Here is a 26,863-nt window from a genome sequence, read left to right as displayed (position 1 = left end):
AAAAAAAAAAAAAAGACAATGATAGAAGCTGTGGTTGTAGATGAGATCACCCCAGGAGAATTTAGACAGTGAAAAGAGGAGGGATCTAGGGCAAAGCCCCGAGGAACCCCCGAACTGAATGGCTGGCTAGAGGAAGATGAGCCAGACACAGAGATGGAAGGCGTAGCCCGAGGGGCAGGAGGGGAACTCGGAGATTGTGTGCTTGAGTTGTGTGTCCTGGGACAAGCACAGGAAGGAGAGGGGAGTGAGTCTGCTGTCCTGAATTTTGCACATGAGAACTGAAGAAGATCCTGGAGTCTGGAGACACAGAGGTCTCTAGGAACTTAAGAAAGCTGAGAGCTGGGGTATGCTGTGAAGTCCAGGCCGAGGCTTACACTTGGGAGATGGATGTGGGAAGGAGGTCAGGGAAGGAAGCTGTTAAACCTCTGGGAAATACTGACCCTCCTTAATACTTCCTATTCAACAACTATTAATAATAATTGAAGGAACACGAGCCATGTGACAGGCTTGTCTGAAGCACTTTACATACATTTCCTTATTTTACCCTTATAGTACCCCTATGAGCTCTGAGTTAGGCTCAGGGGGAAAAAAAAACTTCCCCAACAGTGGCTCATGCCTGTAATCCCAGCACTTTGGGAGGCCGAGGCAGGCGGATCACGAGGTCAGGAGTTCAAGACCAGCCTGGCCAATACGGTGAAACCCCCCTCTCTATTAAAAATACAAAAATTAGCCAGGCATGGTGGCATTTGTCTGTAATCGCAGCTGCTCGGGAGGCTGAGGCAGAAGAATTGCTTGAACCTGGGAGGTGGAGGTTGCAGTGAGCCAAGATCGTGCCATTGCACTCCAGCCTGGCGACAGAGTGAGACTCCATCTCAAAAAAAAAAAAAAATTGCCCAAGTTAGCAAGAAGTGGAGACAGGGTTGGCGTCCAGGGCTGTCTGGCTCCAGGACCTGAGAACTTAGCTCTGCTAGGCCGCTCTGTGTCCTGTGATGAGTGTTCCTTGAGCCTTTACTGGGAGTAGAGATGGGATTTAGCACTTGTGGGGGCTGAAGCCCCTGCCCCAGGTTGCTAAGCAGAGTGGGAGGTACAGGTCTGGCCAGCCTGGGCAGCAGACGGCGTGGAATCGGGGGGTGCTTTGGTAGAGAGCTGTAGGATTTGTGAGTTGGGGAGACCACGCCCTCTAACTGGGGAAGTCTGCCAGGCCAGGGAGGTCCGGGGAGGAGGAGATGTCTCATCTGGGACTTGCAGGTCTGGCAAGGCTTAGACACATACATGTGTGGGGACAGGGGATTGAATTCCAGCATTCCAGGCAACCTTGGCCCCATTGTAGCTGTGTGAATGGAGTAGAGAAAGAGGAGACGGAGCAGAGAGGGCCCTGAGTGCCAGCCTGAGGGCTAGGGGCTCTGATGTGGACAGGGCCAGGCATCGGCACACACCGTCACAGGCTGGGTGAGATAAAGCCACCACTTCCTGCGTAGGCCTCTTGCAACAAAGTGAATTTAGTCATGGCCAAGAAAGCAGGAAGGGCAGGGAAACTGAAGAGGTTCCCTGTCTCCTTTCCTGTGGGGTTCCTCCACGACACTGCTTGTCTGGGCCCGCTGCGTGTACCACCCCCTAGTCCCCACCTCCACTAGAGAGCATGGGACAGCCCTGCCTGAACTCTGAAGAAGCTTAGAGCCTCCTTAGACAGGCCACAGGCCTGAGAGGACCTCGGAGGGTTCTGCCCTTTGTCTTCATACCATGTGCCAGAGGCCAGGGGTCACATCACAGCTCTGGCCTTGCCATCCCTGATCCTCGGATCTTTCACCTGAGTTGTATCTGCAACTCAACTTCCTTCTTGGAGGGGGGGTCACACTTTCCAGGGTAGCCCAAAGTCCTGAGTGACTAAGGACCCTAGAGAAAAAGCAGGAGATGGCCAGGAGCAATGGCTTACGCCTATAATCCCAACACTTTGGGAGGCTGAGGTGGGCAGATCATCTGAGGTCAGGAGTTCAAGCCCAGCCTGGCCAACATGGCGAAACCCCATCTCTACTAAAAATACAAAAATTAGCCAGGTGTGGTGGTGGGTGCCTGTAACCCCAGCTACTGGGGAGGCTGAGGCAGAAGAATTGCTTGAACCCGGGGGGCAGAGGTTGCAGTGAGCTGAAATCATACCACTGTACTCCAGCCTGGGCGACTGAGTGAGACTCCATCTCAAAAAACAAAAAATAGAAAAAGCAGGAGATGTTGGTAGAAGGCAGATAGTTGGGGTCTGTGTCTTAGGGTACTCGATGGGATGTGGCATTCAGGGACATGGGGCCCCCTCACGCTCTCACTAGGCCTTCAAGGGACAAAGCCTCAGAACAACCCACATTCCTGTGGATGGCCTAGTTTGGTTCTCCCAGTTGCTCTTGAGCCCTGTCAGTTTCTGCAGGAGGGAGGATCCTGAGCCGTATGGAGGGTGCGGCGGTGGACTTTGACCTGGGCCTTCTGGGGCGCTGAGGCTCCTGATTTCTGTTGGGGTGAGGATAGGAAGGCAAGGCCCTTCACCTGCTCTGGGCTAAGTCTTGGGGGAAGGGTACCTCAGCTTTGCCTCAGAGATAAGGAGACCCGCCCCCCAGCAGGGCTCATGATATGTTGGTACAAGAAGGCAGCCCCTGCCTTGCCATTCAGGCCTGGGCCTGGGCTGGGGGGCAGCCAGGCAAGGAGCGGGGAGCCCACCAAAGCTCTGCATACCATGTCCTTTGACGTCACTGAGCAGGGGCCCTTGCTGTGTGCCAAAGCCAGAAGGCCACACCAATTCCTCAGGACTTCATCCAGTCAGGAAAGGTCCTCAGATGTAGAGATAAGAGGGTGAAGCGGTGGGAAGGCAAACTGTCTCCGTAGAGTGGTTTGTGTGGGTGGGGACAGATTCTGCTCTGCCTCTGTTCAGCAAACTACAAGAAGAGATAGGGGCCGGGCTAAGTAATCCTGGCACTTTTGGAGGCCAAGGCAGGTGAATCGTGAGGTCAGGAGTTCAGGACCAGCCTGGCCAACATGGTGAAACCCCATCTCTACTAAAAATACAAAAACTAGCCGGGCGTGGTGGCACGCACCTGTAATCCCAGCTACTCAGGAGGCTGAGGCAAGAGAATTGCTTGAACCCGGGAGGCAGAGGTTGCAGTGAACCGAGATCAAGGCACTGCACTCCAGCCTGGGTGACAGAGGGAGACTCCATCTCAATAAAAAGAAGAGGTAGGTTGCGTCTGTTGTAGAATGATGGTTAGATTTTAGGAACGACTTCCCAGGGGTCAGACAAGAGCTAGTGGAACAGGCAATGGCAGGAAATCATGTAATCCTTTGGGATGATAGAAAAAGCCCTCCTCCCATCTTCAGCTACCTCTCTCTCCCTTCTCTCAGCAGTGAGCTGGGGCTGGTCTGCCCTGCTTGAGGCAGGGGGTGGGACACTGTGGCCTCCGGGGGAGCCCAGGATGGCAGCAGGCGTCATATTTAACATTCTGCCTCCCCCACTTCTGAGACACCGAGCTATTTTAAGACCCACTTGTCCCCACCACCGTGGTGTCAATGACAGCCCCAAGCACTGGGGCTTAGCGCAGGGTCGAATTCCTGACAGATCTGGCTCACTTGGCATCCAACCAGTTTCACGGCTGTGATATTTTTGTCTTGATTTTCTTATTTCCAACAGACTGAAGCAGCCTCTTGCTCTCCCTCCACCCAGCCTCCGATTCCACCGCCACTGGCACCCTGCCCCTGGCCACCCCCTTTCCTCGGTGTTTACTCGAAGCTCTGGGTGCCTGCCGGGCAGCCTGTCACGCTCCTGGCCGGTTCCCCTGCCTGGCCCCCTTCACTCAAGCATGGCAAGGAGTCTGAGAGTAGCTGTGCATTGGTGTCTTGGAACTCTCCTTCCTTCCAGAGCCCATCTGTCCCCTTTGCTTGCTCTTGATTACAAACTCTGAGTGAAGAGCAGGGGGTCCCTTCAGTCCACATTGATGGGATCTCGGCTCCAGAGTAAGGAGGAGGGGCTCTTCCTATAGCTAAGGTGTCTCTGTTCGGGATGGAGAGACCCTGGGCCCCATAGTTTGACCTTGAACTTTGCGACCCCTCAGGAAAGGGAAGTTGAGGGTCAGGTGAAGGGGCGTGGTGAGAGTCAGCCTACTGGACATGATGAAGGAAACTGACATTGATGGGCACCTACCACGGACCAGGCAGCAAAAACCAGCAGGCACTCAGAGGAGTTCCTTGGTGCCAGGTGTTCTGCAGACATTGTCCTCAGCCTCCTCTGCAGTGGCATCATTATGAACCTGTTTTGTAGGTGAGGCAGTGGAGGATCATAGACTCTGGATTATGTGTCCAAGGTCACACAGCTACTTAGGGGTGGAGGCAGGACTTCAGGCTCTGTCTCATTGTGGAGACTGGACATTCTTCTTCAGCCTGGAGCTGCGGCGGTGGGCCTAGGCAGCTGGGGGACCACCCCTTCTCTGCCTAAACATCCTTGGCCTGCAGGGAGAGTGGGAGGCAGACATCCTCTTTGGCCTCAGTTCTATGGGAAGCTGACGAGGCTTCATGCTGGTCAGGCAGGTGGAGAGAAGAGCACCTCATGTGTTATCCTGCCCTGGGCTCTGTGCCATACACTGTATTTGTATTGCTCATGAAACCCTTATCAACTGTGATTATTCCCATTTTGCAGATGAGAAAACTGAGGCACAGCAAGGCTAAATAACTTGCCCAAGGACACACAGGAAATGCAGAGCCAGGAACTGAACCCTGGCAATCTGGCCCTAGGGCTTGCATTCTTAATGACACTACCTCCCAAATCTGAGGAAAGGGTGAGAAGAGCAGCACCCCCAGAGTGGGATACTCCCCAGGGGGGGAGGGGCTTTTCAGGGGTGCAGAGGCCAGGCTTCAGGTGGATCTGTGAGTGGAAGGCACCCAGGGAGGTATTTGGAGAGGGGACCGAGCAGCCTGCCCTTCCTGTGGCCCTGCGCACGTGTACACACGCACACACCCCCTGCTTTTGGTGTTCTGAGCCACTTAGCTCAGTCCTGCAGTCCCCTTGTCACCCCCCCCTTTCCTGCTGTGGGTGACAAGGAGGCCTGGCTGGATGGCAGTCCCTGCCACCTTGCCCTTCTCACTCCCACACTGGCTCCTGGGCCACTCTCCTCCCTAAGCATGTCCCTGTTCCTGGCCTGCCATGGAGACCTGGTCATGTGGTCACCTGGGCCCTGTCTTTAGCCCAAGCCTGCTCCTCTCCCCACACTGACCCTAAGCTATTCAGACTGTGGGTGCAGTGTCTGAGAAACCACCAGTTTCAGTCCCGTTTTGCAGCCTCCATGTCTGTCTCTGGGGTGGGGGCCGCAGCAGGGCACAGCCTTGAGTCCAGTGGAAGCGACAGAGTGGCCATCCTCAAAGGAGAAGCAGCCTGGCCTAGACCAAACCACCTGACGCCAAGCTGGGAAGGAAATGAAGTTTCACTATGATTCGTCCCAGGGGAAGCTTGGGCTGAGAAGGGCAGGGCCCTTTGCCGAAGTCAACAGGAGCAGACGCAGCAAGGCTCAGCCCAGAGCCAGGCCAGACAGGTGCACCAGGCAGCCTCGAGCCTTCCAGAGCCCAGCACCCGGAGAACCTGGCTGGCTATGCAGCAGTCCTGCCCCACCTGCACCCCTTCTCCTCCCATTCTCTCCTAGGCTCTCCAGACCTGCATTCAGAACGCATCTTCCTGTCTCACCTGCCTGCTGCAGTGCCCAGCAGAGCGTGGCTTATTGCCCTCTCCCTCTGTCCCCTGCCAGGCCAGTTTTCCTGGTACATTGGAACCAACTGAGCAGCTCCTGGTCTTTCCTGAGCTCTGTCCTACCCTAGCGCATCCCTCCCCACCTCCAGGGCGTTCCTGGCCTGGCCGCTCTTCCTCTGACCGGTTGTCACGGTTTCTTAGCCCTTCCCCTCAGTCCACCCTGCTTTCTGCATTTTGGGCTTTGCTGTGAACACAGCAGTCCCCGAAGAAAGTGCCAGCACCAATGCCCGCAAGCTCTCCAGCTCATTCGTAAGATTACTTTTGTGCTCTCTCCACGCTGCTCATTTCCAGGAAGAAGGCCTCAAATATTCCCCTGGGCCCTGGCCCCACCGCAGCTCCTCCGGTCCTGCCCTCTGCTCCTCCCAGGCTCGGGAGCAGCCACTGGTCTGGCGGGTTGGGCAGGCTCAGCCAGGAGGAAGCTGGGCTCAGTTCCCCCTCCTCCTGGGAGCCTGGGCCCCAGTGGGATCTGTTTGATCTCCCTCCCCTGCTGGCTTGCTCAGAACACACCCCAAGCTGGCTCGAGCCCCTCCACCCCACCCACCTCATTCCCGCCCCCAGAGGCTGAGGTCACCAGCTCCCCTGGGCCTGGGTGGGGCTGTCATCACCTGCCGGTTGGAAGAGGAGGCCGGGCCCCTGGGGGCTGTTGTCTTAGCGATTGAGTAACTGGGGAATTGGCTCTGCCGGAACTGGTTCCCAGGCCAGGCCGGAACCTGTGGAGGCTGCAGCCCCCTTTGGCCTTGGGGATTTGGGGCGGCAGGAAGTCCACCCCAGGGACCCTGGCTGGGTGGGGGTAGAGGGACACAGGTTTGTTTGGAGGGCTCCAGGGGCAGGAAAAGCACATTTCTTGCCCCACAGAGCCCCTCCCCGAAGGTGAAATGGATGTGAGCCTGTGGGGGTCCTGGCCTCGGGGCGTGGGGGTGCAGTGTGCTCACCAGCCCCTTCTTCCTCAGGTGTCCCTCAACGCATGGTTTTGGTCCACAGTCTTCCACACCAGGGACACCGACCTCACAGAGGTGAGCACTCTCTAGCTCCCCCTACTCCGCACAGGGTGGTCCCAGAGGAGCCCAGAATCGGGCAGAGGGGCTTTAGAGGGTCACGCCAACTCCCTCTGGGGAGCGCTGGGAGGAGCAAGGGCCATGCATCCTGCACCTGTTGGTGCCCTTGAGCCGCTTTGAGCCTCATCAGGTGGGGATGATGATGAGCTCTTGCCTGATGAGGCAGCTGAGCCTTGGAGAGGTGGCCTGCTTGCTCAGGGGCACCCAGCTAGTAAAGGGTTGCCCCAGGACGGGACCCTATGGCTATCAGACTCCACACTGCACTCTGAATTCCATGCGGGGTGCTTATGTCCCGGAGCCTCAGCAGGGCCCCTCCACCAGTGTCCTTAAAGCCTTGTTCCTAAGAATTTTTTTTTTTTTTTTTGAGGCAGAGTCTCACTGTGTCGCCCAGGCTGGAGTGCAGTGCCTTGATCTCGGCTCACTGCAACCTCTGCCTCCTGGGTTCAAGCCATTCTTCTGCCTCAGACTCCTGAGTAGCTGGGACTGCAGGCATGTGCCACCACACCCGGCTAATTTTTTTTTTTATTTTTTTATTTTTATTTTATTTTATTTTTTTGAGACGGAGTTTCGCTCTTGTTACCCAGGCTGGAGTGCAATGGCGCGATCTCGGCTCACGGCAACCTCCACCTCCTGGGTTCAGACAATTCTCCTGCCTCAGCCTCCTGAGTAGCTGGGATTACAGGCACGCGCCACCATGCCCAGCTAATGTTTTGTATTTTTAGCAGAGACGGGGTTTCACCATGTTGACCAGGATGGTCTTGAACTCTTGACCTTGTGATCCACCCGCCTCGGCCTCCCAAAATGCTGGGATTACAGGCGTGAGCCACCGCGCCCGGCCTAATTTTTTATTTTTAAAAATAGTAGAGATGGGGTTTTACCATGTTGGCCGAGCTGGTCTTGAATTCCTGACCTTGAGATCTGCCCACCTCGGCCTCCCAAAGTGCCACTGCACCCGGCCTCCTGAGCACAAAAAAATTGTACAATGATGTGAACACAAGGCTCAGCTGGAGTGAAACAGGTATAGGCAGGCCAAGGACCCCCGTCCCCTCCCTGCCACCCCTCCATGCCCCTATCCTTTCGGGTCCTCTCCGCACAGCCTCTTGCTGTTCCCTCATTGCCTTTCCCTGTCCTCAGAAAATGGACTACTTCTGTGCCTCCACTGTCATCCTGCACTCAATCTATCTGTGCTGCGTCAGGTGAGCCTGCCTGGGTGGCTGCAGGGGCAAAATTGAGCCCTGGGGGCAGAAAGGGGTCACCCAGCCCTCCCCTGGGGGTGCTGCTCTGAGGGCCTTCTTCACTAGTCTCCCAACGCCTACCCCCCCATCAGCTGTCCTGGGTAGGGACCCTGGGGTAGGACTGGGGGCCCTGGCTTCTGACAAGGAGCTGTGGCACTTGGCCCCCGGCCTTTGGGAGGATTGGAGGCCTGTCCAGTGGACCCGTTTGGTGGGGAGAGGGGTAGTGGCTTGAGGGACCATGTACCCATGTTGGGGGGAGGAGATGCTTCGGGAAATGCTGCTCTGGAGATGGGCCGCCGCCCTCTGAGCAGCCCTGGATGGTGGGGCAGGACCGTGGGGTTGCAGCACCCAGCTGTGCTCAGTGCCTTCCGGGCTCTCCTGCTGCTAATGCTGACCGCACACGTCTCCTACCTGAGCCTCATCCGCTTCGACTATGGCTACAACCTGGTGGCTAACGTGGCTATTGGTGAGGCCCTGGGGAGCTTGGGCCATCTGCGGAAGTGCTAGCGTGGGGTATGAGTGGGGGGTTGGTGCCATTTCTGGAGAGGAGTTTCTAGAGGGACCCTTGGGGTAGAGGAATGGGGAAGAATTTGAGGTGGGAGAGAGAGGAGGCCGGGAGGAGAGTCTGAGGATGATCCTAGGGTCAGAGAGCATGGAGTTGGGGGCGGCCTTGGGAAGAAGCCAAAGGAATGAGTCTCTCCTGTCCCCACCTGGCACCCAGGCCTGGTCAACGTGGTATGGTGGCTGGCCTGGTGCCTGTGGAACCAGCGACGGCTACCTCACGTGCGCAAGTGTGTGGTGGTGGTCTTGCTGCTGCAGGGGCTGTCCCTGCTGGAGCTACTGGACTTCCCACCGCTCTTCTGGGTCCTGGATGCCCATGCCATCTGGCACATCAGCACCATCCCTGTCCATGTCCTATTTTTCAGGTGGGTGCTGCCTCCGCCCGGTGCTCACCTTTGAGCCCTCCCTGGCCCACTTCTTAGGGGAGACTGGGGGCTCTGTGTGCCCATCCAGCCCTTCCCACCTTGCCTGCCTGCACCCCACCCCACCCCCACACGAGCTCTCAGAGCTGTGTGCCTCAGTGGGCTCCTCCTTTGGCCCACAGCTTTCTGGAAGATGACAGCTTGTATCTGCTGAAGGAATCAGAAGCCAAGTTTAAGCAGGACTGAAGACCTTGGGAGCGGGTCTGCCCCAGTGGGGATCCTGCCCCCACCCTGCTGACCCCCCTTCTCTCCCCAACCCTTGAGATGATTCATTTTCTCCTTTCAACTTCTTGAACTTGGACATGAAGGATGTGGGCCCAGAATTACTTGACCGGCCCACTCCTGCTGGCTCTCACCAGCCTTGGAGCCTGGGCTAGGGAAGGCCTCCCAGCATCTGGGACTAGAGAATGGGCAGCCCCTCTGCCTCCTGGAGCTGAACTGAGTGTCTTCTTAGCTCTACCGGGAGGAAAGCTGCCTGTTTCCTCCCCACATCCCCCGCTGCCTGGCTTGGTCCCAGAGCCCTCTGTCTACTTGGGAGACCGGGGACCACAGGCCTTAGGGATACAGGAGGTCCCCTTCTCTTGCCACCCCCACCCTCCTCCAGGACACCACTAGGTGGCGCCGGATGCTTGTTCTTTGGCCAGCCAAGGTTCAAGGTGATTCTCCTGATGGGATCTTGAGGGACCAAGCTGCTGGGATTGGGATTGGGAAGGGATTTCACTCTGATCATTGCCAGGTTCCCAGGAGGCCTCACCACACTCCCCTTCAGGGCCAGGGCCCCAGCAAGCCCAGGGCAAGGATCCCTTGCTGAGGTCTGGTTGAGAGCCTTCCACCCTGTGTCGGGAGTGTGGGCCAGGCCGAGTGCATAGCTGACCTGTGGTAAGCATGGGCTTGGGTGTGTGTGAGCTCAGGCCTACGTGTGCAGCATGAAGAGGGGTGTTGCGGGGTACGAGGTGTGGTTTCAAAGTGTGTGTGTGTAGGGTGCGGGTGGGTTAGCTGGGTTAGGGGAACATGCATGTGAGCGTGCTGGTGGGCGTGTGAGAGAGGCGAGTGTGACTGCCGGTGAATGTGCCCTCAGTTGAGAGGTTGGAGAGGATGAGGGAATCATGTCACCATCAGTAATCACTGTGGAGCACCAGCTCTGCCCAAGGCCCCAGCCAGGCAGACAGCCAGGACCTCTGCACAGCCAGGCTGCCTGTGTGTGTGTATTCCCTGTCCCACGCCCCCTGCACACCTCGCAGGGCCTCCACACAGCAACCAGCCCCTAGGGGGCAGAGAAAGGAAAATGGGGATGCCTGGGGCTCTCTCCAGCCTGTGTATCTCCTTGCCTTGGCATGGTTGACCTCCCCTCCAAAAGCCCCTTTCCCCTGCTGCCTGACCCTTTGCATCGCCTGGACTTTGGGGAGGGGGAAGGGATTGAGGGAGAAGGGGAGAAAGCTTGTGGCTGGGTCTGGTTTCTGCCCTCCCCAGAGGGTCTTACTGTTCCAGGGTGGCCCCCCGGGCGGGCAGGAGCCACACTGTGCCGACACCCTGGTAAAGGTGACCCCTGCCAGTTGCCAGCAGCCCTGGCATGTTCCTGCCCCACAGGGATAGGATAGAGTGAGTGCCAGAAACTTTCCATGCCAAAGGCAGTGTCCGTGGTTGAAGCAGACTGGATTTTTGCTCTGCTCCTGACCCCTGGTTCCTCTTTAGGGGAGGGGAGCTATGCTAGGACTCCAGCCTCAGGGACTTGGGTAGCCTGTGCTAGGTTCTTTTGATACTAAAAACTGTTTTAAGGTGGGAGGGTAGCAAGGGACGTGGTTAATAAATCATTTTCAGCCTCACCTGCCTTTGTTCAGCTCATTTGTGTGAATAGGGTGGGCTGGAGGGCAGGAAAAGACAGTTGTGGGGGCAGGGGAAGGCCCCATAGCTGGCTGGAGGCAGTAGACCGAGGTGGGGTCTCTTCCTGGGCACGTGGGCATAGGGAATGGCAGGCCCAAGAGCAGAGCTGGGCAGAGCCCAAGTCCACTTGTGAGAGGCAGCCGGAGCCAGCTCTTGCCCTTTGGCTTCCCTGAGCCTTTGTTTTTTGATGGTAACACCCCTACCACCTTGCAGATGCTACTTCCATCTCCTCATGATCCCACTGTCCCCCGTTGTGGTCTGAACCACGCTGCACTGTTTGTTACTTCACCTCTCTGAGCTTCACCTGGAAACAGACTAGCAGGTCCTGCTGCTGAATGCAGGAATGAATGATGTCATGGGCAGAATGGCATGTCACAAGTGCCTGGTGCACCGCAGGTGCCCGGTGAGCTCCCCTTGACCTTGGCCTTCCTTAGTTTGGGAAGAATGAGTGGTACAGAATGCTACCCTCAAGGAAGCTTCTGGGAAAAAAGAAAGCCTAGGGCGAGTGTCTCCCCCACCCTGACACTCAGATCTCTGGGCCCTTGTTGCTTCCCAAGAGAGGCACAGACAGCACTGTGCACAGTGGCAGGCCATTATTTGTTTATTAGGTGCCACCTCAAAGAGCAGGGCACGCTGGGCCCTCACAGCCCTACCTTCTTCTGAGCCCAGGCAAAAAAGATGCCCTTGACGTCATCTACGCCTGTCTGAAGGCGGGCAGGCATGATGTAGGTGCGGAGGTCCCGGACTTCGTAGCCACTACGCTCCAGGGCCTCTCTCACCTCCTCCTCAGACACTGGCACCACCGTCAGCCTGGCCTCCCCAGCCAGGTACCACGACTCCTCCAGGGCCCCAATGAGGAGGAGGTGCCCCCCAGGCCTCAGCAGTGTGGTGATGTGGTCCAGGGCCCGCTGGAAGCTGGCAAGATCTGGGCTTACAGCCTCCAAGCAGAAGGCAGAGACCAGGGCATCGGCAGGCAGAGGTGCTGGGCTCCCAGCACCCAGGGGCTGGAGCTGGTGCACATCAATGGGCAGGACTCGCTTCACTCTGGCTCGCAGCTGGCGCTCCTTCTCTTGCCAGGATTCCCTGTACAGGGGGCAGAAGGCAGGGCTCAAGACTGTTCTGCGCTCAGGCCTCTGTTGCCCCTACCAGCCACAGCCACTCTATGGGAAGCCTCCCTGCCCAGCCCTCACCACCCCAGTCCTTACCCCTTGCCCTCAATGAGGCAGGCATGCTGGCTGTACACACTCCAGTTGAAGGCCCCGGGTTCCTCCCGCAGCCAGCGCCCCAGCTCCTGGCGGTTGACCTCCAGGAAATCTGTCATGGTGATGTCTTCAAAGTGGCTGCAGGCGCTGAGCAGCTGGTACACGGTGGGGCCGGAACCAATGTCGATCAGGGTGCGTCCGGACACCTCACCTGGGCAGGGCAGAGGAAGAGGGTCCTGGTGCCAGGCCGGCCCAGGCAGCCCCTTCCTCCTCACTCCCCCCTCCCCTTCATCTCCCTGCCTCTCTCTAATTCTTCCTTCTCCTCTGCAAGTATGTCTCCATCTGGAAAAAGCATTGGCCCCAGAGTTAGACTGAACCCAGCTCCAACATGAACTGACTTCCCTTGGGAAGGGAACTTCACCGCTTTGGGACTCAGGTTCCTCCGCTCTGAGACTCAGGTACCAGCCGGGCACGGTGGCTCACGCCTGTAATCCCAGCCCTTTGGGAGGCCGAGGCAGGTGGATGACGAGGTCAGGAGTTCCAGACCAGCCCGACCGACATGGTGGATCCCTGTCTCTACTAAAAAAATACAAAATTAGCCGGCCTTGGTGGTGCATGCCTGCAATCCCAGCTACTTGGGAGGCTGAGGCAAGAGAATTGCTTGAACCCGGAAGGTAGAGGTTGCAGGGAGCCAAGATCGCCCATTGCAACCCAGCCTGGGCAAGAAGAACGAAACTCCATCTCAAAAAAAGAAAACTATATCTACCAGCCAGGCTTAGCGGGGAAATCCTGGCGGTTTCTCGCCCCTGACCGATCATCTCTGCCTCCATTTCCTCCTCTGCATCTCCCACCTCAGCCCTAATCTTAGCTCTCAATTCTGAGGGCCCTCCGCTCCCTCTCGCCTCCTCTCTTTCCTCTGCCCCTCTCCTAAGGGCTGTTGCTCCTTTTTCTCTTCTGTTTGCACCTCTCAGCTATCTCTGCTTCTTGGTCCTCATCTGGCCGGCGGGCGGTCTGCCTCCTTTCTGTCTCCCCGCGCCTGCTTTCACTCCCCGACGACCTCTTGTCCCTCTTGCCTCAGTTTCCCGCGCCCACCTGTGGCGAAAGTCTGCGCCAAGCAGCGCAGCTTCCACGGCCCGACGCCGTCCGGGCTGCTCAGGTCCCCGCGAGGGGGCGCGTAGTTGTTGCGGAGGTAGGCGCGCGGCTCGAAGCGCTGGTAGGCCGAGGCCACCGCAGCCTGGCCCGGGGCCGAGTCGCGGGCTGCGCCCGCAGCGCGGCTCGGGTCTGCGCCGCTCATGCTGCCGCTGCTGCCCGCCCGATGCCACGCTCGCCTCGCGGCCCCTTTTTCTACCGCCCGACCCCCGCCCCGATCCGTCCGCTGTGGGGGCGGCAGCTGAACCAGAGCCGCCCGGGGCTACGCGCGCCGCATCCTCCCCAGCCCATCCATCCATCTCCCTTAGTGTCCGGGCGGCAGACGCACCGGAGGTGAGGGGGGCGGCTGCAGCTGCAGCTGCAATCGGCTCCCGCCCCGCCCCGCCCCGCACGTGCTTCCGCAGCGCTCGCCCTCCGCCTCGCCTGCGCCCGTCCGAGTCCTGCCTCTGTGCCGCCCTCCACCCTCAGTTCCTCACCCCACAATTTTTAGACCCCCATCCCCGAGGGCCGGCCCCTCCCGTCCCTCTTCTCCAGCTCCCCGCAGCCATTCACCCCTTCTGCGCGGCAGCCCGCCCCATCTCTTTTCTGATTCGAGGTGGAGACTGGGGAATTTGCCCCTTTGCCCAGTTTCCCCCTCGCAGCGCCAGCCCTCCCTCCCACGCGAGGCCCCAGACCCCGCCAGGCTCCCCTCCGTCCCAGACACTCATCCCAGCACCCACCCTTCTCTTAGAACTGCCACCCAACTTCCCTTCTCCTCCCCTCCTCCAGGCCTCTCTCGTCCTTTCCTACGCCACCCGGCCCTCCAGCGGTCCCCCCACCCCGCCCCAGAAAGGACAGTCCGTTCCGGCCTCCGCTGTGGTCGCTCCGGGGGCCCAGACCAGGGCGCAGCACCGCCTGTCCGATGGCAGGCGCGATAGAGGACGCGAGCGGCGCTAATGCACTTAGCGGGCGGAACAGCCGGGCCTCCCCTATCGCGCCTGCCATCGGACAGCCAGGCTTCCCCTGCGGGCCCCGCGGGCTCCCAGCCGCTTATCTGGGGGCTGCTGAGGACAGAAGGTTCGGGTTCGGGTTGTCCTCGCCACGTCGCGGGCGCGGGACCCAGGTGAGGGCAGAAGGAGGGCATGAGGGGGGCGTGTCGCGGGGCACTTTCGCCGAGGGCCACCAGGGGCGCAGTGCAGGCCTTGGGGCCCGGCAGATTTGGGGTCCTGCGGATCCTGGGACTGGGGCTGGTGCACGTCGATGGGCAGGACCGGCTTGCAGCTAGTGCTCTGACCCCTCTCATCTCGCAGCCCACACTCCAGCTCAGCTCCGAAGCAGCGGCCAGGCCAGACCTGCGGTTCTGTTCGGGTGCCCTAGGTCCTGGCTGTCAAAATGCCAGGGTCGCCGGGCGTGGTGGCTCAAGCCTGTAATCTCAGCACTTTGGGAGGCCGAGGCGGGTGGATCATGAGGTCAGGAGATCGAGACCATCCTAGTCAACATGGTGAAACCCCATCTCTACTAAAACTACAAAAAATTAGCTGGGCATGGTGGCGCGTGCCTGTAATCCCGGCTACTCAGGAGGTTGAGGCAGGAGAATTGCCTGAACCCAGGAGGCGGAGGTTGCAGTGAGCCGAGATCGTGCCATTGCACTCCAGCCTGGGTAACAAGAGTGAAACTCCGTCTCAACAACAACAACAACAACAACAACAACAAAAAAAAAAAAAAAAAAAAAAAAAAAAAAAAAAAAAAAAAAAAAAAAAAAAAAAAATGCCAGGGTCTCCCCACCTATCCCCCTGATGGGAAGCCAATTCTGCATCTCCCTGGTCTCCCTGAAGACCCCTTCCTTCCCCTCTGGATGAGTCTGGGGCCCTTCCTCCCTGGGTAGGCCACCAGCCCAGCTCCTACCACGGTGGGTTCCTGGCCCTGCTTGATTGGGGCCTCCTCTGTGCCCTCCCCTCCCGCCTGTCCCCAGGGGAAAGTCTCCTTGGGAGAGGCAGCCAGGTTGGAACATGAGTCACTGCAACAGCTGCAGGGGTCAGAGAGAGGAACCTGACCCCCTAGCACCTCCAACCTTCCCTGGCTTCCAGGGCAGGGAGGGTGGACCGAGACTGCCAAGGATTGATTCTGTCTGGATTCAGAACTGAGAGGCAGGTTAGCCTTGAGGTCACTGACCCTGTTCACACCCTGAGGCAAAGCCAAGGACAGTCCTGGTGCCAGCCCCTCCATATTCTCCATGAGACATCATTGAAACAAATCCTGGATGCCAGCTGGCTTGCTGGGTACCACCCAGTGCCAGGGGGCTGGACACAGAAGCCAGGACTGGGCAGGGTACGGAAAGGAGACTGGAGACAGCACCCTGTTTACAGCTCCGTTCTGGCCCCCCCATCCCAAGTATGGGCGTACCCATTAGCTCTGCCATATTTAGCTCAGATGCAGGGCCTGGACCCAGAAAAGGGCACTGGGGGGACACCCATGGGCCAGCCCCACAACCACAAGGAGAGACGCGACTTTGGCATATGATTGAGCGTTTATTGCAGCACTAACTAAGGTGCTGGGGGCCCCACCATCCTTGCCTCTGCCCTCTTCACCTCCCACTCCCTCCCAGCCTCTTCTGCCTAGAGTGTTCCAGATTCCCGGCATTTTTCCTGGATCAGGGCCACTCCTCCCAGGCACCTCTTGCCCTCACCAGTACCTTTTGTCCCTTCTCCTGGGGCTGAGGGTCCTCAGCTGTGCTGGCCCCCAGCTCTCCACCCTTAGTGCCCGCCGTCTCTGCCACTCTCCCTTTGGGAACTCAGGAGGCTCAGGCATCCTGGCCTCTGGCTCCCTCCTCCCCTAGCCCCCAACTCTGGGCAAACTACAAAGCAGCCATGGCCAGCAGTTCCCTTCCACAGTCCTAGCCAGGAAGGGCCCAGCCCAGGGTGGGCACAGCGGAGCCCAAGTCACAGCCCCTCTCAGCCTCTCTGTGCTTCCTGGGACATGGACCGGGACAGGGAGCGACGAAGGGGACCAGGCTTGCTGACGGGCACCACAGGAGGCAGCTGCTTGGTGATCTCAGCCACCTCCTGGCGGTCCACACACTGGCCACCCAGAGCTGTCTCCAGCGCGAGCAGCTCCTGCAGCTGGATGGGGGTGTCCGCACGCTCCTCCTTGGTGGCGCCCATCTTGGCAGGGGTGAAGATGGGCAGCGGCAGAACCCGCTGGTAGGGCAGCTGGTACTCCTGCAGCCCACGGCCAAGGATGCCCATCCGCATCACCAGCCAGGGTGAGTGCTGCACCAGCGCCTGGCACTGCCCTTGCTGGTGGTAGGTCTCATGTCTCTGGGTGTCCTCCTCATGCAGGGAGCAGCTGGGAAGAGGGGAGGGGCAGTGAGCTCCTGGGAGCTGTTGCTCTCCGGGCACAAGCTGGGTGGGAAGTGCCCTGGGGCTGCTGGGACCTGGGAGCAGGAGGGGTGGTTCCCCTTCACTCTCCCCATGGAGCGTTCTTCCTGCTCCCACCCCCAGAAATTTCTCCAGGGCTTCCTGCTCTGGCCTCACATGGCTTAGGGAGGGTGCTCTGGGGGAGCAGAGGCAGGGCTCTATCGGACCCACACTCACCCCTCCTCGGGCCGTGTGGACAGTATCAGATCCTTCCATTCGGCCCAGAAGGCCTCCCGGCGCTCACAGTTCTCCTCAGACACCTGGCAGCTCAGCTCTGAGGTAGCCATGATCACTCCTCACTCCCTCTCCCCTCCCAGGCCCTTTAAATAGCCCCCTCCTCCCCCTTCTCCAGGGGCTATTTTCAGCCCCTCTGGCGTCAGATGCTATAAGCAGAGCCAACACTCACTGATGGGGGGGACACCAGACCTAGGGCAGGGGTTGGGGTACTGGATGCTGGCTGCCCCCCGGTCAGAGGTCTGTGGCCTGGGGTCATTGTGGCAAGGCCTCCAGGTGCCCGACATTCCTCAGACGTCTCAGGCCAGCCACACGCCCAACCTCGTGCACCCCTGGCACTTGCCCTCTGCCCCACCCACTCCCCTTTGCAGGGAGGACAGCAGCTTGTCTGTAAACAGCAGGACCAGCAGGAACTGATGCCCCCTCTGGGCTCTGTACCAGGGCTGCCAGGTCCTGCCCCAGCTGTGCTCTCCTCTGCCTGGGCCCAAGGGCACATCCCCAGACTGTGGCCCTCGACCAGAAGGGACAGTGCAACCACGTCCTCAGGCGTCTGCACTGATGGCCTGGACCCAGTCACCCTCCCCACACCAGCAGGGGTGGAGGAAGTCAATTCCCTATCTGGGACCCTGGGGCATGAGCCTTAGCCAGGCGTTTGCCTTCCCCATGGCTGGTGGTCAGAGAAGTGGTCTCTTAAGTCAGGCCGGTGGGGGTGAAGGGGGGGTCCCAGTTCTACCCCAATACTGTGTTGGGTGAAATGGAAATCCTGGGGCTCTGATGGGTGACAGCCAGGCCTGACTCAAGCCCTAGATCAGCCATACATAGGCTGTGTGACAATGGGTCAGTCCCTGCCCCTCGCCTCTCTCTGGGCCCCTTTCCCCACTTCTGGCCACTATAAGAGGACCAGAAGAGCTCTGGAGGCTGCCAGCTCCAATGTGCCACCTGGGAGGGGTCTGACTCTCCTTCATGGGGAACAGGGGGACAGATGGCTGTGGAGACAGCCCAGCACCCAGGGGTAGCAACTCATGGTGCAAGAAGCTGGCACGCAGGTGGTGGGCATGGGGGGATGAGTAGTGAGGACGCTGCCGAGCAGACAAAGCAAACGGCAACAGGAAAGGTAGTGACGGGGGCCGAGTTCAGGACCCCGTGGGGACAGCAGAGTACCCAGGAGAAGGTCAGGCCCATGGGCACCCACCTGGGTGCAGAATTGCAGACTACTGATTACTGAGCACTGTGCTCGGTTCTTCATATTTTTTAATCTCATAACAACCCTGTGACATCAGTCCCATTTTCATAAAACAGGAAGCAGAAGTTAGAGGTAGATTTGCCCAGGGTCACACACCTAGGCAGGACTGAGACAGGATCCACCGGGCTCCGAAGAAGCTGGCTCCGCTGGAAGCCTGCAGCAGGCAGGCCAGCCAGAAGGGAGGAGGGCAGGCAGTGGCCTGGCTCCAGCCTGCGATCCAGCTCCAGGCTGCCCCTGGTGTGAGTGCGGTGCAGGGAGACGGGATGGGTGAGTGGAGTCTGGGAGGTCCAGGGCTCCAGGTGGCCAGGATTCCAGAGGTGCCTCAGAGACCCTGAAGCTCAAGCCCTACCTCCACACCAGCCAGAGAGTCAAGGCTTGCTGTGGGCACTGCCAGGTGCCTGTACCCCCACCTCCAATCCTGGGCTAGAGACTTTGGGGCTGAGGCCTGGCAGGGGGTGGGGCATATTTTTCTGACCAGTCATCGGCTCAGTTGAATAGGTCAGGAAACGGGGGCACGTGGGGGGATGTTCCAAGAACTGGCTCCCCTGGCTCCGCCCTCCTGTCAGCCCCTGAGAGGCTCCAAGGGGTCTCCCTCTTCATCCAAGCTGCTGCCTGCCTTCATCTTCCCTCAAGAGGCAAGGCAGCGGGAGGGGTTGGGTTTTGTTTTTTTTTTTTTAGTTCATATTTTTAATTGGCTTAAATTACAAAGGTTCCCCAGGAGGCCCTGGGAGGAGGGGGACAGCCTGAGAGAGGCAGAGATTCACTGCTAGCAGCCCACCCCCACCTGCCACCCACTCCCCCACAAGGGTCCCAGACTCTTTCAATAATCCTAAAAAACCGATGACAGTGCAGGCAGATGAAGACCTCCTTCATCTTCAGACAGGTTACAGGCTGCCCTGCCCTGCCCAGGGCCCTGGCCCTCCCCAGCCAAGTCAGGCGCCCAGCCCAGACCCTGCCCCTGGCAAGGCAGGGGACAGCAATCTGCTCTTCCAGGAGGCAGGACGCCATGTAAACATCAGCAGGCCAGACACAGCTTCCTCCAGCCAGCGGAGCCTTCGAGTCCAGTGCTCCACCCCACAGCCTGCTCAGACAGTCGACTCCAGGCACTGCGTGGCTCGGTGGAGGGTGGCAGCTTGGGGCCAGGTCCTGTGTGGGCAGCCGAAGCCCAACTGGCCCCCTTTCTGGCTCTGGAAGTGGTGGCGACAGGACCCTGGCCCACAGGGTGGGTGGGGGCATGGTCACACCCGGGCCCCCAGCTCACTGATGCGCTGCCGCAGGTGAAAGGCAAATTCAAACATGGTGGCCGCGAGGCTCTGGTGGATGAGGTACCGGGGCAGGCGGCCCTGGGGGAAGGCAGGCAGAAGTCACCTGATGGTCTGGCCTCAGCAGGGTCCCCTCTTGCAGCTGGCACCAGCAGGGGGGCTCTGGGCCAGAATGCAGGTGAAGTTCTGGAATCCAGCCTGGGCTGCCCTGCCCTTTCCCTCTCGCCCCTGGTGGGAAGAACATGCTGTGCCTGGCTCTTGGCACCAGCCACACAAACAGACCCATGTGGGGCTGGGCTGGCCACCAGCCACCCCTCCTCAGGGCCTCGGGACTCAGAGGTAAGAAGGGGGCACATGCCCTACAGCAACTCAGGGCTAAAAGACCATCTGGGCCCTGACCCACATTTTCAAGTAAGAAAGGAGGCTGACACAGGGGAGGCCCAGGCATGGCAGAGAACCCCCAAGGTCACACAGCAACCAGGACAGCAGCAGCGTCCCCTCCACTCCACGAACCCACATGGCAGCCCCCCAGCACCCTACCTTGAGATCTGTATTAAGAATCCAGATGAAGGTGCAGACGCAGGGGTTGCTGGGCGACTTGAGCACAATAAAGCCCCCGGGGCCATTCTCTCCCCTATGGAGAGAGGCGTCATTAGGGGGACTCTGGAACTGAGCAAGGCCCTGACAGCCCCCGTGCCCCCACCACTCACACTCCATTCTTGGCCCAGCTGGGACTGGGCTGGAAGCAGAAAGGCAGAGCTACCCTGTCAAGAAGGCTTAGCACAGGTGTCCCCCCGGCTGCAGAATCAGCCCCCCACCCCACCCACTGTGTGATGCTTGAATCCTCCTACAACAGCTTGTTGGTGCCTGCACAGCCCCAGGGGCAGGAAGCTCACTGCCTTGCCAGCCCTCATCCACTCTGTCCAGAGATTCTAGGTCAGCCCTGCTATGGCAGAGTAGGCTGGGCTGCACTTCTTACCCCTTCCCCTTCAGGAGGGGACGCCTGCTCAGGAGGCTAAGCCTGGGAGGCACAGTTCACATCCCATCACCATTTCATTCTCGCTCAGTGCCACTGAGCATGCCTAAGCCCACGCCAAAGATAAGGAAGTTGGCACCCAGAGAGGAAGTGAGCTTGCCCCACTCCCAGCAAGTTTGTGCAGTGCTCAAAGCAGAGCCCAGCGTCCTATTCAAAGAACAGTGCTCTCTGCTGGAAGGAGGGGATGGGGAAGAGTGGGGTGTATGGGGAGGGCCATCCACAGCACCACCAACTAAGACGAGACAGCAGGGAAGATTCCAGAAGTCCAGGCACAGGTGCGGAAGACCATAAGCCCTCTATCTCTGGGGGACTCCTGAGCCACTCCAGAGAAAGGTGAGGGAGTGAGGACAGGGTGAATAGGAGGAGAGCCCAAGTCTCCTTAGGCAGGAAAACGAAACCCAGAACATAGCGCCTCTGGCTCAGGTCAATCAGCCCAGAGTAACCACACGGCTCTCAGGCCCCTTCCCTGCATGGGTCCCCATCCATGGTCTACCCCAGCCAGCCACCCATGTACATCCCCTCCAGCCTTGGTGGCTTGGTTCCAGCTGTCCGCCACCCCCCACCTCCATAGATAGAGCAGCAAGATTAGCAGGATTAGTGGCCGGGAGGGGCAGGGCCCAGTGGGGCAGGCAACAGGAACGCAGCCTCAGCAGGAGAGGCGCCCAGCCGTACATGCCGTACCCTGCGCTGCTCAATGCTCCCAGGGGAGGGGCTGGCAGGGGTGACCCCAGGCAAGGCGAGGCTCACCTGACATATTTGTGCGTTGGGGGCTTGGCACCGTGTGTGGTGGCGATGCCTGATGACAAGTATCGGTCCCTGCGCCGCTCAATGCGCCGAACATTCACAAAGTCCCTGGGGAAGGGAGGGTTAGATCAGAGGACACGGACCCAAGGCCAAAGTGCAGAAGGCCTGGCTGAGCGGAGGGGGCCTGGCAGGGACTCACCTTGGGGAGACCACACCGCCCGCGGCCCCTGCAGACACGTCGTAGGAGATGAGGGTGTTGTCTTCCACTCTCTGCAGGATCTGAAGGTCGTCAACGGGGATGTGTGGAACAGGCTGCCCCAGGAAAACCCCAGGGATGGGAACCCCCCAGGACAGCTTCCTCTGGACGGACCCCTTCACTAAGAGCTATCGTCATCTGCAGGCCCTGGGCAGCACCGGATGAGCACTCCTCCTGCCCTCCTCCCAACCCTCTCGAGCAGGCACTGTTACCATCACACCCATTGTACAGATGGGGCAGCTGAGGCGCAGAGTGCTTCAGTGATCTCACCGGGGCGTGACTGTTCCCCGACCCATGCCCTAAGAGGCAGCCAGGCGGGGCTCACCTGGCAGGCGGTCACTGTCTTGTTCCACAGCACCATCTTCTCAGGCTGCAGGATCACCTCCTGGTACACAAGCTCCGCAGGGCAGGGCAGGAAGGTCTAGGGTAGAGCAGCAGAGGGCTGGGTGGTGCCAGATGGGCTCGGGCAGACCAACCCTTCCTTCTTGGGGGGCACCCACCAAAGGGCTCCTTGGTCCCTTCCTGGAGCCACCAGTGCTGTCTGGGGCTCCAGGCCACCCAATCCCCTCACTCACCTTCAGGATGAACGTCTTGCCGTGAAAGGGTACTTCAATGGTGTACACGGTATCCCCATATTCCTGTGGCAGGGACAGAGGTGGCAGGGAGGAGAGTGGAGGCAGGGGATGGGCTGGTGGCACAGAAATGGGTGACAGGCAGGGCAGGTTTTTAACAGCTCAGGATGGAAACCTCTGGGAGTTTGGGGACATCTGAGCAGCCGTTACAAAACAGCAGCTCCTGACAAACCCACGGCACTGGCGGGAGAGAGGCTTTTGATGCTGAGTTAAAAGATGGGAGCACGGCTGCAGGCCAATGGGGCTGCCACAGGAACCGGCCAGAGAGAGGGACTGGGGCCTGTTTCCCTGTTTTCTAAGCTCTCTACGATCTTTGTAGATAATGTTGTTTTGATCATGAAACAAAACACCGGGTGCAGGCAGAAGCCTGGCGTCCCCTTCAAAGCCTGAAGCTGAGGGGCAGGGCAGCAGGGAAGTAAAGACAGGGTGTGGGGAGGGGGGCCGAGGGGAAGGTGGGGGGGGGCAGGGAACATCCAATCCAGCCCCACCTCCTGCCAACCTGAGAGCCCAGCTCCCTCTCTTGGGGCAGGAATATGGCTCCAACCCATGTAATCCTTGGGTTTCTTCCTTTGGCCTCAGAAAAGGGAGTGGAAACACCTAATGCGCATGGCAGAATCAGATGGGAGAGGGCTTCTTACATTATTCTTCTCAAACTTCCAGTTCTCTTCCTGGGCCAAGATCTGGTCCACCACTGCTGCGGCCTCCCTCCCCTGGCGGACATACTCCCGCTCCTGGACGGAAGCAGGAAGCAGGGAGGGGTCAGCCTGGGGCCCACGGCCCACCATGTTCGTGTTCATGGCCTGTTCTCTCTCTAGACAAGCCACATGGGGGGTCTGGGCTGGTCTCCCTGGGCCCTGCAGGCTTGTGGCTGCTTGTCCTGTGGGCCCAGGCATGAGGCAGACCCAGGGGGCTGGACTGGGGGTGGGGCAGACACCCAGATGGATGGGCAGTAACCAAGGTTCAGCCTCTTCTGGGAAACCCCCTGACCTGGGCTGAGCCCCACACCGCCCTCTTCCAGGTGCCCATTCCAAAGGCAGAAGTCGGGAGTGGGCAGACAAATACCTGAGCAGAGAAACTTTTCTTCCCAGCAACTTCCTCATCTGATTCATTGTCAGACCCTGCAGAAAACAGGCACAGATAACAATGGCGGGGGTGGGGAGCGTGGGGAGGCAGTGGGGTTCAGGAATGTGAGTGCAAGGATGTGGGGGATAAAAGTGTGTGGGAGAGGGTTGCTGGCTTTCCCCAGGGAGCCTGATAGAAGGAATAGAAAGAACACACCCAGCCTACCCCTTTCCCCACAAGACACCTCCCTGAAAGCAGTTCCCCCACACATCAGCCCTCACCTGCAAAAGATTCTGGGGGTGAATAGAACTGGCCCTCAGAGAGAGCGCCGGAGAACAGCAGGGGTCCACGGGCAACAGCAGCCTGGGCAGCAAGATACCCTGGAGGAGCAGACATGGGCCGCCATGGCCCAGACCCAGGACAGTTACACCCTAGCAGCCTGGGGCACCCCCACCCCAGGTTCCCACTCCGGCTACTGGAGGCTGCTTAGAGGTGGGCAAGATGCCTCAAGACCTCTCACCAGGTATGGCTCACACCTGTAATCCCAGCACTTTGGGAGGCTGAAGCAGGAGGATGACCTGAGGTCAGGAGTTCGAGACCAGCCTGGCCAACATGGTGAAACCGCATCTCTACTAAAAATGCAAAAAAATTAGCCGGACGGGGTGGCAGGTGCCTGTAATCCCAGCTACTCGGGAGGCTGAGGCAGGAGAAGCTCTTGAGCCTGAGAGGCGGAGGTTGCACTGAGCTGAGAAGGTACCATTGCACTCCAACCTGGGCAGCTGAGTGAGACTCCATCTCAAAAAAAAAAAAAAAAAACCAAAAGACTGACTCTCATGCCCACAATTCACCTCTCTTGGGGCTGCAGTAAACCTCACTGCACCCCCTACCCCTGAGCACTCACATCGATCCTCTTCGGCCTCCTGGGGTAGGACTTTGAAGTCAAGGAACCAAGTCTCCAACCAGGCGAGGACAAAGGAGACGATGGGGAGCAAGTAGCCAAATGCCCCTTTGCTGAGCAGCTGTGGAGGGAGGGGGCTGAGCTCCATGGCAGGGGTCACCCCAACCCAGAGCCCCCTCCTGCAGCCACCAACTCTAGCCAACCAAACTGGCATACACCCCATTCCTAGTAGCAGCTTCTTGGGAACCCTCTCAAGTCTGTAGCAGGATAAACCAGGGTTAGGCTGGAGAAAGAACTTTCTGAATTTTGGGCCTTCAGGGGGCTGAATCAGGGAAGCAGGTGAAGAATGATTCCTTAGAGATACCAAAGGACAGGATTCAGGATTCCCTCTCCCCCATCCCAGACAACAGGGACAGACACTCCAAATCAGAGAAATGTTCCTCTCCAGAAGCACACCACTCAGGTCAGACACCCACCAGACCAGCCAGACCCTGAGCCACTGACCTCAGAGAGGATGACTTTGACAATGAGGAATGCACTGGACACCAGCGTCGTGACCTGCCCAGGGAAGGGATGGAGGGAGGGGGAAGCAGAGGCTGGGAAGTGAGTCCTCCTCCATCCCATCCCTTCCACCAGCCCTGCTAGGGCCCAGGGCTGCCAGGAACATGGCATCTTACCGCAATCACCCACCAGTGCCGGAGCCGCAGCACTGCATAGCCCAGGAGCAGTCCGGAGAAGCGAAAGAAGGCCAGGACCTGGTAGAGGACGGGAGCCGGGTGTCACAGGAAGCCAATGTCCCCCACCCTGCTGCAGGCTGATCTCCCCTCTGGTCCTGCCCCCATGTTCCCTCTCCATGGGCGTGCATGCCTCAGGGGACAATGACTGACTCAACGTTTCTCTGGGAAAATTTGGATGTAACCTTGGACTGGGGTCTTATCTTCCCTCCCCCACTTGTGGCTCTCTGAAGGTGGGGCTTTGTGGAGGGACAGTTTTAAAGACTGATGGCTCCCTAAGGATAGGGGCCGAGTCTCTGATCAGACTGGATATCCATGCAAAGAGGAGAACCCCGCAGAAGTCATTTCCCTGCTCAGGGTCCCCAGGATCTCCCAAGGCCACTCACGAAGATGTCAAAGAAGGAGGTTTTAAAGTTGTACTGGATGATCTCCTGCTCCAGGTTCTTGCGGATGCCCGTGTTGGTCTGTGAGAGGGAGACAGGAAGAGCTCTGTAGGTAGACGCAAGGGCCTGGGGCTGCCCAGGAGGTAGGGGAGGGGGAACCTGGAGGGGAGGCTGTTGGTGCTAAGCAACCACCCAAGGGGGCCCCCAAGCACCAAGGGAGCTCAGCCCAGACCAGAGACCACAGCACCAATACCATTCCTCTAAGGATGCAGGCCACCCCGAAGGGCAGGGCTGGGTTCCAGCACCCTGCCTAGGAAGGGGCAGCTTGGAGGCTTCAGGGCTGTGCAGGGGAGGCAGTGGGCCCCACACAGGGCCAGCAGAAGGGCACCAGGAGCCCACCTCTGATTCCATCTCCCTCCCGGCACTGTGGTGCTCCATCTTCCCAGCCAATAATCCATCTGGGCTGATGGGGGCTGAGGGTGGGCAGTGGTGTCAGACGGAGCCTCAGGTGGCAAATCAATTGATTAGGTTTATGCTTAATGGGCAAAATCCATCATGCTGCTGGAGAGGCTGAAGTGGGGAGGGTGCGATGTGTCCTTGCCCCTGTCCCTACCCCAGCCCAGCCCACATTTTCACCAGGACCCCTGAGGCCTTGGCCAGGACTCCAGTGTCCAGAGGTCTGGTGGACTGGATGGACACCAAGCCAGACTGTGGCCTGACTCTTTGGAAAGACTGGGGGTGATGGACCTAAACTTCTTCAGGTGGGGCACCAGCCACCCTGGAGAAGGGAGGACACAAGGGACTCGGAGTGATGGAGCCCAGGAACCCTGGGGAAGAAAACCCCTCACAACCGCCTAGACTGGGGCTTCTGCTCTCCGGCAGGGCAGCCAAATCTGAGGGGCTTGTTAAAGACACAGATGCTCCCCCACTGAGCACACAGCCCCACCACATGCCTCTACCTCAGGCCCACCCCAGCCCCCCTGAAATCCGATGCCACCTCTCCTCTGGCTGCTGGTGAGGCCCCAGGCCTGCCACCTACCCACCCCACCCCATCCAACCCATGCCACCCAGCCCTCCTCTTACTCCTCAGACCCCGCCCTGGGCTCTGCAGCCCCTTCCACCCTCAGTCGCTGGGCTTCAGAGCACTGTCCTCCTCCCTCCTCTCTCCAGCCTGGGCACCCACTGGTGCTGACCAGATCAGGACGCGGGAGAGCCAGGTTTCAGCCCCTGCTTTGCTATACTTTGGCTGCAGGTCCCAGGCTCAGCACAACCCTGCTGAGGTCCTTGTAACTACCGGGCAACTCAGACTCAGTCTATCAGCAAACTAAAAATAGATATGCTCCCAAATACAAAAATAAAACTACAAGACTGAAAATCAATACAATTTTAATTAAATGTCTGCCAAGGGAAACATCATGCTGACTTTACTAATTGTTCAATCCCGTATTCTGAAATTTTTCATGACATTTGAAAACAATTGGTAAATTAGATCTTCTCACTTTGCAAGAATTCCCAGGTACCCGTGAGGACTGCAGAGCAGCTGCAGCCTGCAGCCGACACAGCCAAACAACTTCAAAGGCACAATTACAGAGGCCAGGCTCGGTGGCTCACGCCTCTAACCCCAGCACTGTGAGAGGATGAGATGGGAGGATCACTTGAGCCCAGGAGTTTGAGACCAGCCTGCACAACATAGTGAGACTCCATCCCTACCA

The 26,863-nt window shown here is 58.9% G+C and overlaps 4 protein-coding genes across 12 annotated transcripts in view; 1 reads left to right on the top strand and 3 right to left on the bottom strand.

Moving 5' to 3' along the window:
* PGAP3 (post-GPI attachment to proteins phospholipase 3) overlaps positions 1 to 10,863 on the top strand; it is a 16,654-nt gene extending 5,791 nt beyond the window's left edge. Inside the window, exons 4-8 of one of the 2 annotated variants that reach the window (XM_017497294.1) lie at positions 6,718 to 6,780; positions 7,957 to 8,018; positions 8,387 to 8,523; positions 8,779 to 8,983; positions 9,163 to 10,863. In XM_017497294.1, the coding sequence (XP_017352783.1) occupies positions 6,718 to 6,780; positions 7,957 to 8,018; positions 8,387 to 8,523; positions 8,779 to 8,983; positions 9,163 to 9,226 (531 nt within the window). In that variant the 3' untranslated portion in view covers positions 9,227 to 10,863. Of the gene's footprint in view, positions 1 to 6,717; positions 6,781 to 7,956; positions 8,056 to 8,087; positions 8,365 to 8,386; positions 8,524 to 8,778; positions 8,984 to 9,162 lie in introns of those variants that run through there. The other variant, XM_037727368.1, reaches the window with a different exon arrangement.
* A 688-nt stretch (positions 10,864 to 11,551) lies between these two features.
* Positions 11,552 to 15,681, bottom strand: PNMT (phenylethanolamine N-methyltransferase). Of its 2 annotated transcripts, none has more exons than XM_037727365.1 (3): positions 15,157 to 15,681; positions 12,127 to 12,334; positions 11,552 to 12,004 (listed from the first exon to the last, which is right to left on the bottom strand). In XM_037727365.1, exons 1-3 carry the CDS (start codon positions 15,260 to 15,262, stop codon positions 11,563 to 11,565), a joined length of 756 nt encoding a protein of 251 aa, XP_037583293.1. In that variant the 5' UTR covers positions 15,263 to 15,681; the 3' UTR covers positions 11,552 to 11,562. The 2 variants fall into 2 exon arrangements, with proteins under 2 accessions (XP_037583293.1, XP_017352784.1); XM_017497295.2 differs by lacking the exon at positions 15,157 to 15,681 and adding an exon at positions 13,216 to 13,740.
* Positions 15,682 to 15,759: 78 nt separating this feature from the next.
* Positions 15,760 to 18,149, bottom strand: LOC108281627 (titin-cap). Its single transcript, XM_017497299.2, has 2 exons — positions 16,845 to 18,149; positions 15,760 to 16,596 (listed from the first exon to the last, which is right to left on the bottom strand). Exons 1-2 carry the CDS (start codon positions 16,952 to 16,954, stop codon positions 16,203 to 16,205), a joined length of 504 nt encoding a protein of 167 aa, XP_017352788.1. The 5' UTR covers positions 16,955 to 18,149; the 3' UTR covers positions 15,760 to 16,202.
* A 658-nt stretch (positions 18,150 to 18,807) lies between these two features.
* Positions 18,808 to 26,863, bottom strand: part of STARD3 (StAR related lipid transfer domain containing 3) — a 25,051-nt gene continuing 16,995 nt past the window's right edge. For 4 of the 7 annotated variants that reach the window (XM_037727359.1, XM_037727360.1, XM_037727363.1 and 1 more), the window contains 12 exons: positions 25,155 to 25,232; positions 24,712 to 24,789; positions 24,539 to 24,592; positions 24,038 to 24,155; positions 23,418 to 23,516; positions 23,137 to 23,192; positions 22,713 to 22,805; positions 22,018 to 22,080; positions 21,768 to 21,863; positions 21,386 to 21,465; positions 21,190 to 21,294; positions 18,808 to 19,487 (listed from right to left, as the gene is read on the bottom strand). In XM_037727359.1, the coding sequence (XP_037583287.1) occupies positions 19,160 to 19,487; positions 21,190 to 21,294; positions 21,386 to 21,465; positions 21,768 to 21,863; positions 22,018 to 22,080; positions 22,713 to 22,805; positions 23,137 to 23,192; positions 23,418 to 23,516; positions 24,038 to 24,155; positions 24,539 to 24,592; positions 24,712 to 24,789; positions 25,155 to 25,232 (1,248 nt within the window). In that variant the 3' untranslated portion in view covers positions 18,808 to 19,159. Of the gene's footprint in view, positions 19,488 to 19,946; positions 20,041 to 21,189; positions 21,295 to 21,385; positions 21,466 to 21,767; positions 21,864 to 22,017; positions 22,081 to 22,712; positions 22,806 to 23,136; positions 23,193 to 23,417; positions 23,517 to 24,037; positions 24,156 to 24,538; positions 24,593 to 24,711; positions 24,790 to 25,154; positions 25,233 to 26,863 lie in introns of all 7 variants that reach the window. The other 3 variants (XM_017497291.2, XM_017497293.2, XM_037727364.1) reach the window with 3 other exon arrangements.

The sequence above is a fragment of the Cebus imitator genome, unplaced genomic scaffold (genome assembly GCF_001604975.1).
Source record: "Cebus imitator isolate Cc_AM_T3 unplaced genomic scaffold, Cebus_imitator-1.0 Scaffold228, whole genome shotgun sequence".
In the NCBI taxonomy this organism is placed as follows: Eukaryota; Metazoa; Chordata; class Mammalia; order Primates; family Cebidae; genus Cebus; species Cebus imitator.
The sequence above is the reverse complement of the archived record's forward strand: the minus strand, read 5'-3'. Positions and strand labels throughout refer to the sequence as shown.

Coding starts and splice junctions, on each gene's coding strand:
- PNMT (XM_017497295.2), bottom strand. CDS start 13,417: ATGAGCGGCGCAGACCCGAGCCGCGCTGCGGGCGCAGCCCGCGACTCG. Junction 12,335..13,215: donor GGCGCAGACTTTCGCCACAG/GTGGGCGCGGGA, acceptor TGCCCTGCCCAG/GTGAGGTGTCCGGACGCACC. Junction 12,005..12,126: donor TGCCTCATTGAGGGCAAGGG/GTAAGGACTGGG, acceptor CCCCCTGTACAG/GGAATCCTGGCAAGAGAAGG.
- LOC108281627 (XM_017497299.2), bottom strand. CDS start 16,954: ATGGCTACCTCAGAGCTGAGCTGCCAGGTGTCTGAGGAGAACTGTGAG. Junction 16,597..16,844: donor TCCACACGGCCCGAGGAGGG/GTGAGTGTGGGT, acceptor CCCTCTTCCCAG/CTGCTCCCTGCATGAGGAGG.